This window comes from Leuciscus leuciscus, assembly GCF_965113295.1.
Source record: "Leuciscus leuciscus genome assembly, chromosome: 21".
NCBI lineage: Eukaryota > Metazoa > Chordata > Actinopteri > Cypriniformes > Leuciscidae > Leuciscus > Leuciscus leuciscus.
Window position 1 is genome coordinate 25,761,047 of NC_138745.1, and position 17,601 is coordinate 25,778,647.

General features: G+C 38.8%; 1 protein-coding gene across 1 annotated transcript; it reads left to right on the top strand.

Annotated features, from left to right (window-relative positions):
- The first annotated feature begins 583 nt into the window (after window positions 1-583).
- Window positions 584-17,246, top strand: adgra1a (adhesion G protein-coupled receptor A1a). The gene is made up of 7 exons (XM_082152955.1): window positions 584-889; window positions 1,411-1,566; window positions 7,791-7,918; window positions 11,331-11,454; window positions 12,666-12,817; window positions 13,697-13,792; window positions 14,002-17,246. Exons 2-7 carry the CDS (start codon window positions 1,564-1,566, stop codon window positions 15,467-15,469), a joined length of 1,971 nt encoding a protein of 656 aa, XP_082009081.1. The 5' UTR covers window positions 584-889; window positions 1,411-1,563; the 3' UTR covers window positions 15,470-17,246.
- The last annotated feature ends 355 nt before the right edge of the window (window positions 17,247-17,601 follow it).

A 17,601-nucleotide genomic window follows, 5' to 3' on the forward strand; every position in this document is an offset into this window, starting at 1 on the left:
CTCTGACCACCTACTGACCACCACTTTTGAGGAGTAAAGTTGAGGTTGGGCCTGTTGCTAATGATGGGATCTTTTCAGATTTCAACAGAACAGATCACCTAACAGATCAGAATAAATCCAAAAGGTCTGTTTACGACTTCAAATGCCTTCTTCAAAATAAGCCTACATTTCACAGTTATAGAGGTGACAAATTAATATTAATATGTTCATATTGTCATGTGTTCATTTTTTAATATAGGCTCCTGATTACAACAAAACACATAATGTGAACAAGTCACCACTGGTTTAATTTCCACGAGACTTAAGTTATAGCCTAACATTTCTTGGTTCATTTCGAGTCGGACATGAGTAAAAGCATTACCTTGGGGTTCAGTAAGTGAGTCACACATTTCAGTAACAGCTTTCCCAATGAGCAAAAGTGTATTGATTAAATATAAAGAACCGGCTCATAAGAGTCATTTGTTCGAGAATCGGACTAGCTTGTGGTATATATTTTTGAATCACTAAAAGAACCGGCTCATAAGAGTCTTTGGTTAAACATTGTTCGCGCTGTATCATGTCTCCTGCTGATTCAGTGGCGGTGTTGCAGTGGATGCTAGTACGGGAAACACTCAGAGTATTTCACCACGGTGTTCCTTTTGCATCGGCGGAACAATGCAGATTCGAGAATCGTTACCGGAACCGAACGTCATGAAAATCATTTGGTTCTGCTGTTTTTTTTTGAAAAATGGAACCGGTTGATCGGTTCTCGGTTCACAACATAAGATCTGATATTTGTCTTCCTTAGAGATGCATGGAGTAGCCTATATTACGCGCTCACGCTCGTCAAGCCTTTCAGATAACGGGACGTAAAGATGGGGTACGACACCAGTTGCTCTCTTTAAAATAGGTAAGGATATTTGCAGTAGGCTAAACGGTACGTTTTAGATAGTAGCCTTGGCAATCTCGTTCTGAGACTGCAAGTGATATTCACAAAATAGGGTAGCTAATGAATTCACGCACCTACGTTCATTTAAAAAACATTTTTCTGATGAAAGTCTTGAGTGTGCCATTTTGGGAAGGTAAGGTAAGGGGTGTTGGCTATGTTTGCTCGTCATAAGGTTACGATTTTGGAGACACTAGAGAGTGTTCCGTTCCTAGGGCTTTGAAATAGCAGCAAGGCTATTTTAAAACCTTTATTACACTGCCTACGCTGTGAAGTGGTCGTCTTGCTCTTTTTCTCGGATGCTTGTGCTTTAACATTTGCACGAGTGATATTTACAAAGACTTACGTCACGGCGAATGCGCACGTGCCCAACGGAAATCGCCGCAAATGACTTAAGTTCAATAATTCTGAGCCGACTTTTACAAGGAATGGTTAGTGCTGATGTTCGCTTTGTTTTTTTGCTTATTTTATCGGATGTTCTGCAGCCTCTCCTGTCGGAGAATGACCCTCCCTCAGCGCCTGTCGGAATGCCGTTTCTCTCCGCGTGCACAAGGGCCACGCGCCAGATGGCCACATCATAACCGACTGTGATACTTGATACTATTGCATTAAAGCTGGACCTTAACTTTGCGGATCTGATGGTGAGTGATTCTAAGTACCTAATTTATATTTTAAGTTAAGTTTAAGGCTCTTCATGTTACGAGATAAAACTTTGCTGTCTCTTCATCTCTTTTCCACACACAAAAAAACTTTAGATGATGACCTACTGTTTCTCTTTTTAGCTACTAATGGCAGTGAATTGAGATGTTTTTTTTTTCACCAAACAAACGGGCGTTTGCGGTGGGCAGTAGCATTGATCTCCGATGTGATATACGAAATTAAAGCGATGCCTCACAATGGCATCGCATCATAGATTAACGTTGCATTTTCTCAGGGGCAGAGAAAGAGGATCCATTTGTTACTAGTGCCAGACGCTTGCTCAATATCGCCGCACTGTTAAATTAACTTTATTCAATTACGTATAGTCGATGCACTGTCTTTGAATCTCTGAAAATGGTAGAGATTGTGCAGAAGGGATTTAGTCAGAGGGTTACCGCACTGGTGGCTCTGGAAGCTGGAGTGCGCGTGTGATGAATATCAATTGTCATTGTCAGCTAATCATCACAAGGGGCTGTGGCGTGTCTGTGGCATAGGTTATCCCTGAGGCAAAGGCGATTTTACTTTGTTTTCCGATTACAATGTTTTTTTGTTTTTTTTATCTGTGCCAGCACCAAAGTATAGAGGCTACTCGCGGTTGTATGACGTGAATAGGTTTTAATTGTGTGCGTTATGACGTCTAAATTGGCTGTTTGACGTCGGCTGTCGCCGCTTCCTCTTTTCAGATATCTAGCCAATCAGGTCACTGGTATCAGCCAACGTTTTCTTTTCTTTTTTTACCGTACAGAAAGCACGGCAGATCACAGCAGCACCACGGAGAGTGCCTTTAGCTCTTATCGGTTTTAAGCACCAAGGACAGAGACCCGAACCAACTAGGACTACAGTCAATGACAAGTGTTAAAAATGGCCTTGATCTAATAATTTAACAACCTCGATCTCAGCAAGGGCGTAGGTTTGCTTTGAAAATAGGGTCATATTGCGGGGAGGCAGGGTAAAAGATTAGATTATAATCTTTTTAAACAAACCACAGTTTAAAACAGCGAGTCACACAGGAACCTGATTAGAGTGTTGATGTTGAGAAATGCCACTGCGTGGGTGTCCTTCATGTTAAAAATAATATTTATTCTGTCATATCACAATGCTCATTTGTATACTTTTCTCAAGCCTCACAATTTTATATATTACAGCTGACCTATTCTGTCAGTTTTTTTTATTATTATTATTATTATTTAAATGAACCAGTCATTACATTGCATTAAGTATTATCCTTCTGTCTGGCCAGTGGTGAACCTGATCTTAGGCAATAGCATGTTTGGCACGCAGTATACTGACCAACATATGTCATATTATTATTATTATTATTAATTTTTTTTTTAAACAAAGTAGTTTGGGCCCAAATATCAGGACATTTTCCTACTATTCCTATCTAAATGTATGTCTATAGATCTCAAAATGCATTTTAAATGTAGTCAGCAGCAGGTTTCCCAGTGCTGCTTTTATTTATTCAGCCTTCTATGTAGTGTTCAGTGTGCTATGTAGTGCCTTATGAGTATGATATTTTATTGTAATTAATATCCCATCTTCTACTGTTTTCTAGATATTAGGTGATTAGGATCACCCTGAATATATTTAAATATTAATAGATATAAATAAATAAATTAACATTATATATTGATTATTTCATTAGCGTTCTTGTAGAGGCAGTGGTGAGACAGAACACAGGTTAAAGAGGAAACCAATATCCTGGATGAGCGGTCAGTTGTACAGCATTGTCCGTATCCAAAAATATCTGATTGCTGAATGCTGCGATTTGACCAATCAGAAACGAGTTTTTCAGAGAGCTGTGTAAAAATATGAAGTATGTTCTCCCGAGCACCACATTATCCATTAGACCTTGCAAAAGAGCTTTTTCAGATTACAGAGGACATGAAAGTGCAAGGGATGTGCAGAGCAGCTCTCTTAAACAGCACACTCGTGCATACTTTCCACAAGGATTACAGTGAAGATCATAGTTCCCTACCACCAACATTGCAGATGAAAATTGAATTGCATACTAAAGTTAGTTTAATTATAGATCATATGGTAATTCATTTTAGTTGTTTATACGGTAGGGAAATCTCGAATATTAAACAGTATTTGTAGAAAGAATACAAAGACGGTTGTTATATAATGGGTGTTTTACTGCTTTTTGTTTTGTGCTGTGTGTGTGAGAGAGAGAAGGAGAGAGAGCGTGTGTGTGTGCGGGCATTCAAGCCTATGGGCCTTGTGGATGCATCTGCATGTGACTTTTATATATTAAGCCATGTATGTTTGCAACATTTGTACTCATGTGTAAATATGAGTGTGCACAGTTGGTATATGTTTATGAATATATCTGTAAACGCCTGCAACAAGCCCAAACCGTCATATTCTGTTGGAAAGATGAGTCTGTGCACTGGAGCAGACTGATTGACCAAGTTTTGTCTCTGAGATAAGCATGCTCACTGAGGCACACAGAAGGAGAGGCCAAGAACACTCGTAATGCTCAATATGCATCAGAGACCTAAATATGGAGGAGTCACACCAATTTTTATAACATCATATTAGTATGAACAAGTTTTATGAGATTGAACAATTTCAGCTTTGTAGCATGCTGTAAAGACGCTGTATTGATCAATCAATTTCAGTGCCTCATTAAATATCACTTTACTCATACATCTGTGAGAAAAGTGTCAATCACTTTGGCCCCTGAACGTACAATATGCCCTAATCAATTTTAAGAGCTATAGGCTGAAGCTATTTCGCTAATCATATTGAATCCAAGCACAGTCTGTCTGAGTGAGAAAGCATGGTGTCTTAGTGACAGCAGCCGGTCCTTTCCCATTGTTTCACTGCCTCCATTTGCTTTAGAATTGGATCTGTCAGTTTTCATATGATCGCCCTCTCAAAACTCCCAACAATTTGTCTCTCAATGGCACATATTTTAAAACTGATTTTAGATGTCATGTTTTATCAGTTCTTGCATCCACATAGTATATTTAGTTTTCTTTTTCCAGGTCTGTGATATTGTGATTGCATTTACACTTCTGCCACCAAATGTGCTATCGACAGGTCTGGAATGTTACTGCTTGAAGAAAGAGGGTCAGTTCACAGAATGTTAGCAGTTCTACTGAGTCCTCTTTTAAAAGGTCATAAAACCCCAAAACACATTTTTTGAGATGTTAACAGACATGTACAGGTGAAACGTCAATGAAAACAATAGCACTCATTATGTTTATTGTTAAGAGAAAGATGGCTATTTTTTCGTTTTTCTGAGCCATTTCCGGTTTAAAACACAAAGAGTGGTGATTGACTGCCGTGGCATCACTGCGCTGTATTACGCACGAGATCGCATTACAGCTGAGAATTCAAATGTGACAAGACCGGCTCGCCGCTGTTCGTTCACCTCTGCCTGTTCAGCATTGCGTTCGGTCACAAATTTCATAAGTGTATGTTTCCTCAGTACAGTTGCTCAAAAGTGTTGTTTGCATTTTCTCCGTGATGAGGTCAGAACTGGAGTTTGACTACCAACATACAGAAAATATGTCTGTAACAATATTTAATTCGTAACAATAAGTTACCGAACCGGAGCAAGTGTGTTTCAAGTTTTTACGTTCATAATTCACATACTCTCCCGCTCCAAACTAGAACCAGCACCATATATTCTTTATTACCCCAACTCTGTTTTGTTTTTTTCTCCACTCATATTTTAATATTCTTTTTTCTGAATAATGTGTTGCATGTCTGTGTTTTATTGGTTGTACTCTCCCTCTACACTCCCACTTTTCCGCAGCTTTACACACCCATTTTTTTTGTCTTTTTCAAAGCTGAGGTGTGAATGACCAGGCTAAAACAGGGAGGGGGGGTGTAGAGAAAGAGATAGAGTTAGTATAGAGAGTTAGAGTAGTTTAGTTAGAAAGATGTCAAATAAATATCCTAAAGGAGTGTTCTGTGAAATTCCTAGATTTTCCTGTAGTGAGGTGACCCTGATTAGATCTTTATTTAGAGCAAACTCTGACTGTAGCGCACCCCAAAGCCTTGATAAACGTTTTATGGGCAAACTGTTTGAAATGACTTTCTCTCAAATGCTTTGGGGCACTAAAGGAGTTGATATTAATCAGCATTAACTTTCTGTGCAACAGTGGTTTGATGTCTTAGGGCATTAAAGGTACGGTATCTTTGCTGAAGAACTGAGGTCAAAGGATCAATAATGTGACGCTGAGTGATGCTTTATGGGAAACTGATTAATGGGCAGCAATTGTGCTGATCTCACCTTGGATTAAAGCAGACATGCACTCTGGGAGACAGGGACACAAGTGCAAAAAAATACTATGAAGCTAAATCATATACAATGCAGGACCTATTTTAGGGTTTACATTTTTTTTTTATGTACGATGATTTCAATATGCATGTTGCTCTTTTCATAGCTAATACCTTCATGGACCAAATTTATATGTCCTAGTTAAAGGCTGTCTTTTATTTTTGAAATGGGCAATCTTGTAGATAATAACATTCTGATTATTTCTTTTTTCCTAAATATAACTTGCTGAAGATTGAAGGAAGTGTTGAATGACGTCTGCATGTTATTCTCTCGTTTAAAGATGGAGACCAAAGGAAAGTGGCTTTTTTAAAGGTGCATTAAGCAACTTTTCATGTTAAAAATACCCGTTTTTCTAACCCATACATGCTTAAACAATTGCCTGATGGGCTGAATGAGCCCTTCTCTGATCACTGAGATTGTCTCTATAATCCTGTAAAGTAAAATAAATAAGAGGGATTCGGGACGGAATCGACTGGGCGTGACGTCATGCGCGTTCACGCTCACCTGGCTATGTCTGGCAGGTTTGTGTATTCGCCGCCATTATCCGCATCAGCGAAGACAACTCAAGCGACTTTTGCAAAAGTAGAAGATGGATTCAAAGAGACCGGCTTCTAGTTCATCCCAAACCCCAACGCAAACTCCACGTAACCGCGTGCACAACTCTGGTTGCAGTTTCGCGTGTCGCCAGAAGGGGGCATAGTTCTGCAAAAACTCAGAGACTTGCTTAATGCACCTTTAATGTGGAGCGTACACTCTTAAAAATAACATTCTAAAAGGGAGTTATCGCATCGATGCAATAGACCTAATTCAGAGCAGCGCCATGACAGGTATGAAAGTGAGGCTGTGAGGGATAGTAGTACCATGTTTTCTATGGCATCCAAAGCTCCTAGATCACCTATCATTTTCCACGGCTCATGCAGTCTGAAGTTTTTTGTCTACTGAAATTTCTTGGAAAGATATATTTGCAGTGTTTCGACAGCAGAACAATCCAAAACATTAAATAACAGTTCAACCCACAGAAGAGATGCAAATCTATCCCTCACAGCCTCGCTTTCATTCCCGTTAAAAATCAAAGATGGTGCTGCTGTAAATGTCTATAAAATAAAATAAAACTGGTTCCCCAAAGAGCCTTTCAGTGAACAGTTCTTAAAAAGAACCATTTTTATTCTTAGTGTGAAGAACATTTTAATAATCCAAAGAACCTTTTTCCACTATAAAGAACCTTTAGTGCAATAGAAAGGTTCCATGGATGTTAAAGGTTCTTCGTGAAACCATTGATACCAATAAAGAACCTTTATTTTTAAGAGTGTATCTTGTCTGTTGAAGTGTAAAGAAATGCATGTACATCTGTGGTGCTGCTTTCCAGAGGGGAAGGAGCCCTTCAGGCACACAACAAAGGAAATCTTCGGGCTGGGTGATAAAATAGACATGCTGAAAGAGATTGATGCGTATGGGGGTGTAGTCTTTGACTCAAAGGGACGAGACTCTCCTCTCCTATTGTTTTTCTTTCTTCTGGTCTCCCCCTCCCACTCACCCCTTTTTGTTCTTCCTCTTATTTCACATTAAAATAGATATAACTGTTTTACTGGTCAGCTTCTTAAATCCAACAACTTTTATTCATGTTGTGCATATGTACCATAACACATACTTCATCACCAATAGACTGACTTTTTCAAGCACTACATGAACAAAGTGGTATGAAGAGTCAGTTAAAAGTCTGCAACCAAAGATGGACACGAACAATATGCATTAATAAATATATAGAAACAAATTAGGGAAATGTGCATGTACAATATAAAGACTATTGCATTTTTAGTATCTGACATGTTCTTTTAAAAAAGTAATCTCATATTCTGATTTTATTGACAGGATTTAAAGAGGGTGCTGTCCTTTCCTCCATATCCAGGGGATTATCTGCACCCAGTGGTGTACGCCTGCACTGCAGTGATGTTGCTCTGCCTGCTGATTTCTATCATGACATACATTGTACACCACAGGTATGTACTATAATTAAGCTGCACCAGTGACATAAATTATTAAATACAGCATAGATCTAAAAAAAATAAAATAAACTGTTAGTTAGAGAACCATTAGAGTTGAGCATGCACACTGATTTTGACATTCTGACTGATATTATATCATATACACGACAGTTCAAAAGTATGGGGTCAGTAAGATTTTTTTTAATTGTTTTTGAAAGAAGTCTCTTATGCTCACCAAATACAAATTGTAAGTTACCTTACTGTGACCCTGAATTACAAAACAAGTCGCACGGGTATATTTGTGGCAATACAACCCATTGTATGGGTCAAAATTATCGATTTTTCTTTTATGCCAAAAATCATTAGGCTATTATGTAAAGATCATGTTCCATGAAGATATTTTGTGAATTTCCTACCATACATATATAAAACATTTATTTTTGTGAGTGGATGCAGCAGAATCGCGAACATAAATGGACAACTTTAAAGTTTAGATTTTTTGCACCTTCAGATTTTCAAATAGTTGTATCTCGAACAAATATTGTCCTATCCTAACAAACAATATGGAAAGCTTATTTATTCAGCTTTCAGATGATGTATACATCTCAATTAAAAAAAAAAAGACCCATGTGACTGGTTTTGTGGTCCAGGGTCACAGGTGAAAACTGTAAAAGGTTTAATTGATTCTTCTTATTTTTGTTATCAGTAATATACATTAGTGTGTTTTGTTACATGTTCTGTTATTAAGTTAATGTTTATTGCATTATTTTAGTAAGAGTACAGACAAATGAGACGAGAAATAATATAAAAAGAAAATGTCAAAACTGAGAATTTGGTAGAAGAAACATAGACCATCTCTTTATTGTCTTGCTGTAATCTCTTCCAAGAGTCCATTCTAAAAATGTATTGCTCAAAGGTTGCTCTTTCTTTCTTTCTTTCTTTCTTTCTTTCTTTCTTTCTTTCTTTCTTTCTTTCTTTCTTTCTTTCTTTCTTTCTTTCTTTCTTTCTTTCTTTCTTTCTTTCTTTTTTTTTTTTTTGTTGATTACATTGGGGGTTTTCACTTTTAATGGACAGGACAGTAGGCAGGAAACAATGGGAGAGGCAAGAAGGGAACAGGAGAAGGAATGTCCCTTTAGCTGGGACTTGAAATCATGCTGTCGGATGTGCAGTTGTGTCTCGATGTCGATGTGCTGCCCACAAGGCTGTGGCAGAGGTTTCTCTAAGCTCAGAATACTAAGGGCTGATTATTCTCTTATGTCTCATTTAGGTATCAGCTTTGTCTTTTGTCTTCAATTTTATCTTAGGAGAAACATGTAAAATATATATATTATATAGTAATGTAAATAATGAAACAATTTATAATAGCATTATACATTTCAGAATATCAAGGGTTACTAGTTTAAATTTAACTTCAATGACAATGCATGTGTATTGTGTTTGATTTGAATGATGTGGATTAAGTTTGAGACTACCCAGAAGGAAAAAAAGATCAAAAATAAGATCTCTAACATCCCAAATGTTTCTCCTAGACAGAAATTAGGTTACATTAACATCAAATGGCGACTTTTGATTGTGTTTCATATCCTGCTTCTCAAACTTGTTTCCTGAAACAATTTTTTTTATCACTCTCACAATGGTCTCCATTAAAGTTTTAGAAGAGATCTCAACATCACACACTGTGCTCAGATTTTTTCTCCTTAGCTAGAGACTCTGTAGCTAGAGATCTCAACAACTTTCCAAAGTGTGCACCAAGTCAAGTGCTTGAAAGACACCTGAATTCCTGAATTCAGAGCCTTTATTAAGAGTAAAATGGTTTAGATAAGAATTAATTTTAATTGTTCGCATAAAATAGACCAGTACAGTTTATGTGCACAGGGCACATCATTTGTTCTTGGAAACTTTGGTGCTTTTATCCGAACTGATTTTCAGAAGTCGTTCTACAGGAACAGTCCCCCTGGAGCTTTCTTTGCTGAAAGGGTACATTGAATCCCTTATGACTCAATCCTTAACTAATATGATTAATAATACATATGGTAGAAATGCTCATATTGAGTTCATATTGAGATCTCTTCTAAACTTTAGAGACAAATGTGAGGGCTTCCGAGTCTCTAGCTAAGGAGGGCAATCAGAGCACAGTGTGTGATGTTGTAGAAATCTCTTCTGAACTTAGGAGAAGATGAATGTGAGAGCTTTAAAAGTCTCTAGCTTAGGAGAAAAATCTGAGCTCAGTGTGTGGTGATGTTAAGATCTCTTCTAAACTTTAGAGGAGACAAAAATGAGACCTTCAGAGTCTGTAGTTTAGTAGAAACACCTTAGCATAGTGTGTGATGTTTTCAAGATCTCGTCTGAAACTTAGGAGGAGATAAGAATGAGACCACCGAAGTCTTTAATTTAGGGGGAAATCTGAGCACAGTGTCTAATTTTATTGAGGTATCTTCTACCGTTTTAAAGGAGACACATTTTAGAGTCTCTAGCTAAGAAGGCAAATATTAGCACAGTGTGTGATGTTGTTGAGCTCTCTTCTAAAACTTTAGAAGAGACAAATGTAAGACCACCAGAGTGAGGAGAAAGGAGAAAAATCTGAGCATAGTGTGTGATGATGTAGAGATGTCTTCTAAGACTTTAAAGGATACTATTGTGATAGTGTTAGAGTTTTTGTCTCATGAGACAAGTGTAAGAAGCAGGAGACTCAAGCAAAAGTCTCAATTTAATGTTAAAGTAACCTCATTTCTGTCTAGGAGAAACATTTGAGATGTTAAAGAGATCTCATTTTTGATTTTTCTTTTCACTGGGTTGGTATAATGGATAAATTAACAAGGATGATTTGGAGCTGAAATTAGTTTGAAATTAATCCAAATTTAAATAAACGCTGGCCAATAAATATCAACAGGACTACTGGTACGGTTAAATAAAGATGACTAATATTAGCCAAATACCAATACATTAATAATATACTTTCTGCAGCCAGAATTCAGTGATGTTTACTAGTGAAATGTTACATTTTACATGGTGCCTTTTTGTATTGTCTTTCCTCCACTGAAAACATACAGCAGCTATTTGGAGCACCAGTACTAACACTGGAAGGTCACAGTAGGGATTGTTTTTGGGACAGACTGCCACGATATTGCTGTGATCCTGAGTCAGACCGTCAATATTTATAGTATCATCACCCCTGACTGTCACAGTTATTTCCAGTGAGTAATGCTTGCTCTGTGGAGAGGGGGCCACTTCTAACCTTAGAGGGTCGGTGCCAAATTTAGTGAGCCACTCTACTTTAAGACACTTTGCAGACGGGGTCAAAAAGATTCTTTAGTCATAGCAATGCGCTTCAAAGGCAGTTACTTGTCCCCTTCAGTGGTAAGCTGTTGATGTATTACTCATGGCGCAACTGTCTCTTCATCTGACGTGAGTGTGTGTGTCTCTGCAGCATAATCCGAATCAGCAGGAAAGGATGGCACATGCTCCTCAACTTCCTCTTCCACACTGCCATGACGTTTGGGGTGTTTGCAGGGGGCATCAACCAGATCAAGTACCCTGTGATCTGTCAAGTGGTAAGTCTCCCAGTTCTCTACCCTGTTTCTTTGGCCTGAGCGAACCACATTATTCATGCCCTGTGTCTGTGGCTCTCAGCTCAGAGTCACTGTAGCATATGGCCTCTTTGACTCCTGAATTAGCATGGTCGCCATTTACTAAGGCACAGAGGGCTTTGTTTGGCAGGGCTGCTCAGTGGTGAGAGGCTAATGCACTGGGGCTCTAGGATTGCCATAGCCTTTCAAAGTGTAGCACTTATTCCTTCATCAGAGACATTTTCCAGCCTGGATCAGTGAGTTAGATTAATTTGATTATGTTTATAGCTGCATGCTTATTAAACATATTTTACTTAATGACAGCAGTTGATTCACCGTCAGTAAAGCTCTAGGTTTAAAAGCATCAGATTTATGACTGGACGCATAATGAACATGCATTAGACATGCAGCCTGTACACAGTATATCTACAGCAGGACAGTGATGACTGTCAAATTCTTCCTCTTTCATATTAATCAAGAATAAAAAGAAACATGTAATTTGTAAAATATTTCAAATGAAAACATGACAGTATCAGGGTTGTGAATTGAATTGGAATTGGAATGACAGGAAGAGATATGTATTGAATTGCAGGGAAGTGTTTTGCTGCTTACCCGCTATTTCAAGCTGTATGATGAAAAAGACAACTGTTTAAGAGTTTGGAAGAAGTGTTCTTCGTATTGAGTCTGGGTTCTGGAAGCATTCATGCTAGATCATCTCATTCACATTGCTTAGGAATCATTTGCATAATCTAAATATTTAGTTTAATATTAAGTAGTTATTGTATTTGTGCAAAATTTCCTAGATGTAAACAAAAAAGTGAATATCACAATATATATATTTTTGAATATATAAATATATATATTTGTGTTATACATTTACACAATTTATTGAAAAAACACGACTGATACTCACAGCACATAATCATTTACATCCAGTACCCCATATAAACGTCATGTTTATCTTATATGAACGGATGGGTAGGATGATTTCTTTTATGCAGTAAGTGCATTGGACCAAAGAGGACAACAGCATGACCTCACTGTCTGAGGAGGATTACCTCAAACTCCCCCTCAGTGCATCCTTCCTCACACACCAAGGCGGCTACACACACACACTTCTGCTTCAGTTTTCTGTGCCAGTCTGCCCTCAATGAGTGAGCTTTCAATGTTTAATATTTCATCTTGTTCGTTGACAGGTTGGCATTATCTTGCACTACTCCTCCCTCTCTAGCATGCTATGGCTGCTCTTCACTGCCAGAAATATTTGCAAGGAGGTGTTCAAGGCTCCGCCCATACCTCAGGACAGGGACCCTCCCACACAAGCACGCCCTAAAGCCACCATTTTAAGGTACACAGCATGAATGTCCATGAATTCACTAAAGATTGAGAATTCAAATTCACAACTGGGGTTATTTTTTAAAAAATTCAGGAGTACTTAGGATTTCTCAGGATCTCTCATGTTTTCCAAGGGTGCATTTAAAAACAAACAAACATTAAAAACAGTAATATTGTGATACATCATTACACTTTAAAATAACTGTTTTCTATTGTAATGTATTTTAAGATGTAATGTATTCCAGTGAAGGCGAACAAACTCAAAAGACTAATTCCTGTGATTCAAAAGAACAGCATTTATTTGAACTAATTAAAAATATTTTGCAACATTAAAAATGTTTTTACTGTCACTTTTGATTTTATTCCTTTCTGCATAAAAGTATTCATTTCTTTAAAAAAATCTTACCGACCCCAATATTTTGAACAGTAGTGTATATATATTTTTCTTTTAAGAATTGAATGCAATTTTTCTGTGATTTGATAATGTACAGTCAAAATAAAAATAAAAATGATTTCATAATTAATAATGATCTTAAACTAGATGAGTCAATTTTGTGAACAAAACTTTGATGTTGGCTCGAGGAAGCCTGAATAGAAAGTTAGTAGTATAGTTCTAAAAGCTTGAAGTTTGAATGTTTTACAGATTTAGAATCTATTAGATAGACAGACAGACAGACAGACAGACAGACAGACAGACAGACAGACAGACAGACAGACAGATAGATAGACAGATAGATAGATAGACAGATAGATAGATAGATAGATAGATAGATAGATAATTAGATACTTTACAACTGCCATCCCTAGACAAGTATCATTTTGATCAGATAATGAAAATCTGTTTTTCTGTCGTTTTTTAACCCCATTTTCTCCTCTTTGACCTCTTTGTAAGGTTTTATCTGGTCAGTGGTGGGGTACCCCTAATCATAGTGGGCGTTACGGCTGCTGTTAGCTTGGATAACTATGGTAGCAGAGATGACGCCCCTTAGTAAGTAACACATTTACTGGCAGTGCCTAATTAGCTGTCAGTTGTAATATGTTTACTCCATTTTTACCAAGCCAGTAAGAAATCACTAAATGTCACTGATTCCGGGAGATGTGTCTTAGTTAATGCTATAAATTAGAATGAGGTCTGTTATTAGATGTAGAATGGTACCAACACTGTCAGTTGAATTATTGTCTCTATCTGTGCTGCAGCTGTTGGATGGCCTGGAAGCCCAGTCTGGGCGGCTTCTACGGACCCACTGCCTTCTTGGTCTTGGTAATGTGCATTTACTTTCTGATCACATTCGTGCAGCTAAAGCGGCACCCGGAGCGCAAGTACGAGCTCAAGGCCATGACCGAAGAACAGCAGCGTCTAGCCGTGGCTGAAATCGGACACTGCCACGCCGTCAGTGGAGAGCCAGGTGAGCACGGTGAGCACACAGGCTGCACAGCCATCACAGCGTCTATGTTGGCCAACGAGCACTCTTTCAAAGCTCAGCTGAGGGCCACCGCCTTTACGCTCTTCCTCTTCCTGGCCACCTGGGCTTTTGGCGCGCTGGCTGTATCACAGGGTCATTTTCTAGACATGATCTTCAGCTGCCTGTACGGAGCATTTTCAGTCACATTGGGGCTTTTTCTGCTGATTCAGCACTGTGCCAAACGTGACGACGTGTGGCACCGGTGGTGGGCCTGTTGCCCCAACAAACCAAAGGTGGAGGTCAATGGGGAAGCGGCAGGGAATGCCGTCCCCGCCACCCAAAGTCACAGCCATACCCCGTCCCACGGGCAGAATCAAATCCACTGCCAGGTCGACTCGTCCTGCCTGGGTAAACCTCTACTCTCCCCTCACCTCCACTCCCCATCGCCACACTGTAAGTTGGGTACTCTGCCTTCCACCCAGAACCATATGAGCACCTGCTGTGCCACGCTTCACAGTCCCTCTTCGATCGGGAATGCGACCCTTTCACAGTCCCTCACTGATGAACTTCCCCGGCCAACCCTTCCCCTACAAAGCTGCCTAAAGGACAGGTCTAAGACTCGATCCTTCAACCGACCTCGGCCCTGCCTCAGGGACTATTCTTACCACATGACCTCCACCAGCATGGATAGCAGCGTGCACAGCTCCCATTTGGACAGCCCCCACAATGTGCACCTGGACAACCCTCTAAGCTGCCACACGTCACACTTGGATTCTCAACTCTCTTGTCACAGCCCCCATCCGGACAACCAGCTACACTGCCCCAGTCCTAGTCCTCACCTCGAGAGTCTGGCTTCACACGGCCTTCACGATAGCCTCTCCTGCCATAGCGGGCACTTGGACAGTCAGCTCTCCTGCCACAGACACATGTGCTGTGCCAAAGCAGACCCGTTCTCGAGCATATGCTGCCCTAAAGCTGAACCGTTTGTCAGCTCTTGCCAGGCGGAGGATCCTGACATGGGACCGCTGATGTATAGTTGCGCAAAAATGGCAGATAAAGAGGACGACGCCATGCTGCACTTGGATATAACACCTCCGCGGGCATCTCTGTCATGCTCCCAGGCCACGCTTGGCAGGAAAGGCACCCTCAGCCGGCGAGGGACGCTGAGCCGGAACAGTAGTCAGCAGGAGGACTACCTACTTGCCTCGGATTCGACGGGTAACATTAGGACTGGACCTTGGAAAAACGAGACAACCGTGTAGGCTTGTGAATTACGTGCTAACCTGTTTCTCTCGCCTGAGCTAAACTACTGTGTAGTCCCAGGGCTGTTACCCAAAGGCCCTCTCTTCTCTGAGCTAAGCTACTGTGTAGTCCCTCTGCTGTGACTTCCCTCTCTCACCCGCCCCATATACCTTCTCTTCCCCTTTAAAGAGGTTTGAACCTCTGCTTACCTCTTCTCAGACTTCATTTCATGTCTCATCCCAGCTCCATTTGGTTTGTTCTCTTGACATTTTGATATGGCAGCAAAGATCACATGCCATACATTTTAATTTGGATGGTCTTTTATAATCAAACTGATTTTTGTACATGTGTTTTTGGGTATGGTAACATAATGTGCAATTATGTTGTTGTGGATGTGTGTGTGTGTGTGTGTGTGTGTGTGTGTGTTTAGTAGGTAAGAAAGAAGTGAATGCATGTGTATATGTCTATTTGCATGTGACAACATGCTTGTGTGTGTATATACCAGATAGCAAGATGAGTCCTCTCTTTTAGAGCCAAAATCTCCCACATTTCCGTTTTGCATTTTAGTAAAAAAAATAAAATGTACAAAAAAACTCTAAATGATCGCCAAGTGTGAAAACACCAGCATTAATTAGATTTTCACCTTGAAAGAAAACTGTGAATTATCACTGCGGAAATTAAGATGAATCAATGAACATATGTGAGTTATATGTGCCAAATAGTACAATAATGAAAATGCAACTTTTTAAAACTGAGATCTAGCCCAAAGTACCAAGTAGTCTGTGATATGTTGGTAATGGTGTGTGGTTGTCAAAACGAAGCTGTCATTTTTTTCTTCCTTTTTTTCTTCTACAGACATAAAAACAGCAAACAAATAGTCTCCCTGTGTTTCCATGGTGACAAATCATGAAGGGAGGTGCCCAGTCAGAATGCATTTTGAACTGCACATGTGATGTATGCACATACAGTACTTAGTTACTGGCAATGAGGTGCAGATCAGTTCAAGTCAATGGCCTTACAGAACCCATCAGTTTTGCGTTGATCAAAAGTCTTATCTTGCACTAAAGCATGTTCACTGTAATCTAGGAAGCAATCATTTACATGTCTAATGGGCTACACACATTCATGTGTTTGACAGTAAAGCATCTAAGCTTACTGGAAACACTCATGGTATTTATTCTGAGGCAAAAAAATGGAGGGCTTCACTTTCTACATTAGAAGAAAGGAGCCTTATTAACAGTTTATATCACTGTGCCAACTCACCTTGCTCATAAAAATTGTCTGATTTTAACAGTTTACCCACTGATCGTTTGACAACTGAGCTTCCAAAACAATTCTGTATCTGCATCAACTCATATTGTAAGTAATAATTGGTAAATCATTTAGTAAGTTCATTGAAACATTAGACATGCAATATTTTAAAAAATTTGACTGAATTTTGATTCAAGAAATGAATCAATTTTACATAATGCCACTAAAAAGTAAATCACTAAATAGTGTCACTATGTAAATTAGATTTTTTTTATTTTTTTTATTTAGTAAAACTGTTGATATTAGTTTTGGTCTTGGTTTAATTGAACTTGATATGTGATTTGGTTATTGAATGTTACAGTATTTATTCTTGATTTATTTATTTTTTCATTTGAATCAACACTCCTGATTTATAAAATATAAGTGGGTGCAGATGCAACTTTGTCTTTTCATTAAACGTAATATGTGATTTTGTGAGCATATTCTATTTTTTCTTGATTTAAATGAAGACAAACACATGATCACAGAAATCTGCAAATAGCTACTTGATTCATTTAAGGAGTTATATATATATATATTCAATACCACATGATCGTATTTGTCTCATTTGGTTTTTAATACTATGTGCCATTATTTAATCATAATAAAATTAATAATATTTAATGCCAACCGAAGCATCATGTGGAACATCTGGAAAATTCTTTATGTTGTGTTTCTTTGTGAGCTCAGGGATCATGTTGCATTTTTCACAAGTACAACCACACAAGATATAAATTAGCATGGAATAAATATTGGCTATTGGCCCCCAGAGTGTCACCAAATTATAATAATAAAAAAACTATTTTTTAAAAAGAAATGCCCCTCACCCAACCCATGCTTTCTGCAGGTGTGTAACACATGG

Bases quoted from the DNA above. Each gene is read 5' to 3' on its own strand.
- adgra1a (XM_082152955.1), top strand. The intron at 7,919-11,330 runs GTATGTACTATA...GTGTCTCTGCAG, and splicing joins ACATACATTGTACACCACAG to CATAATCCGAATCAGCAGGA. The intron at 12,818-13,696 runs GTACACAGCATG...CCTCTTTGTAAG, and splicing joins CCTAAAGCCACCATTTTAAG to GTTTTATCTGGTCAGTGGTG.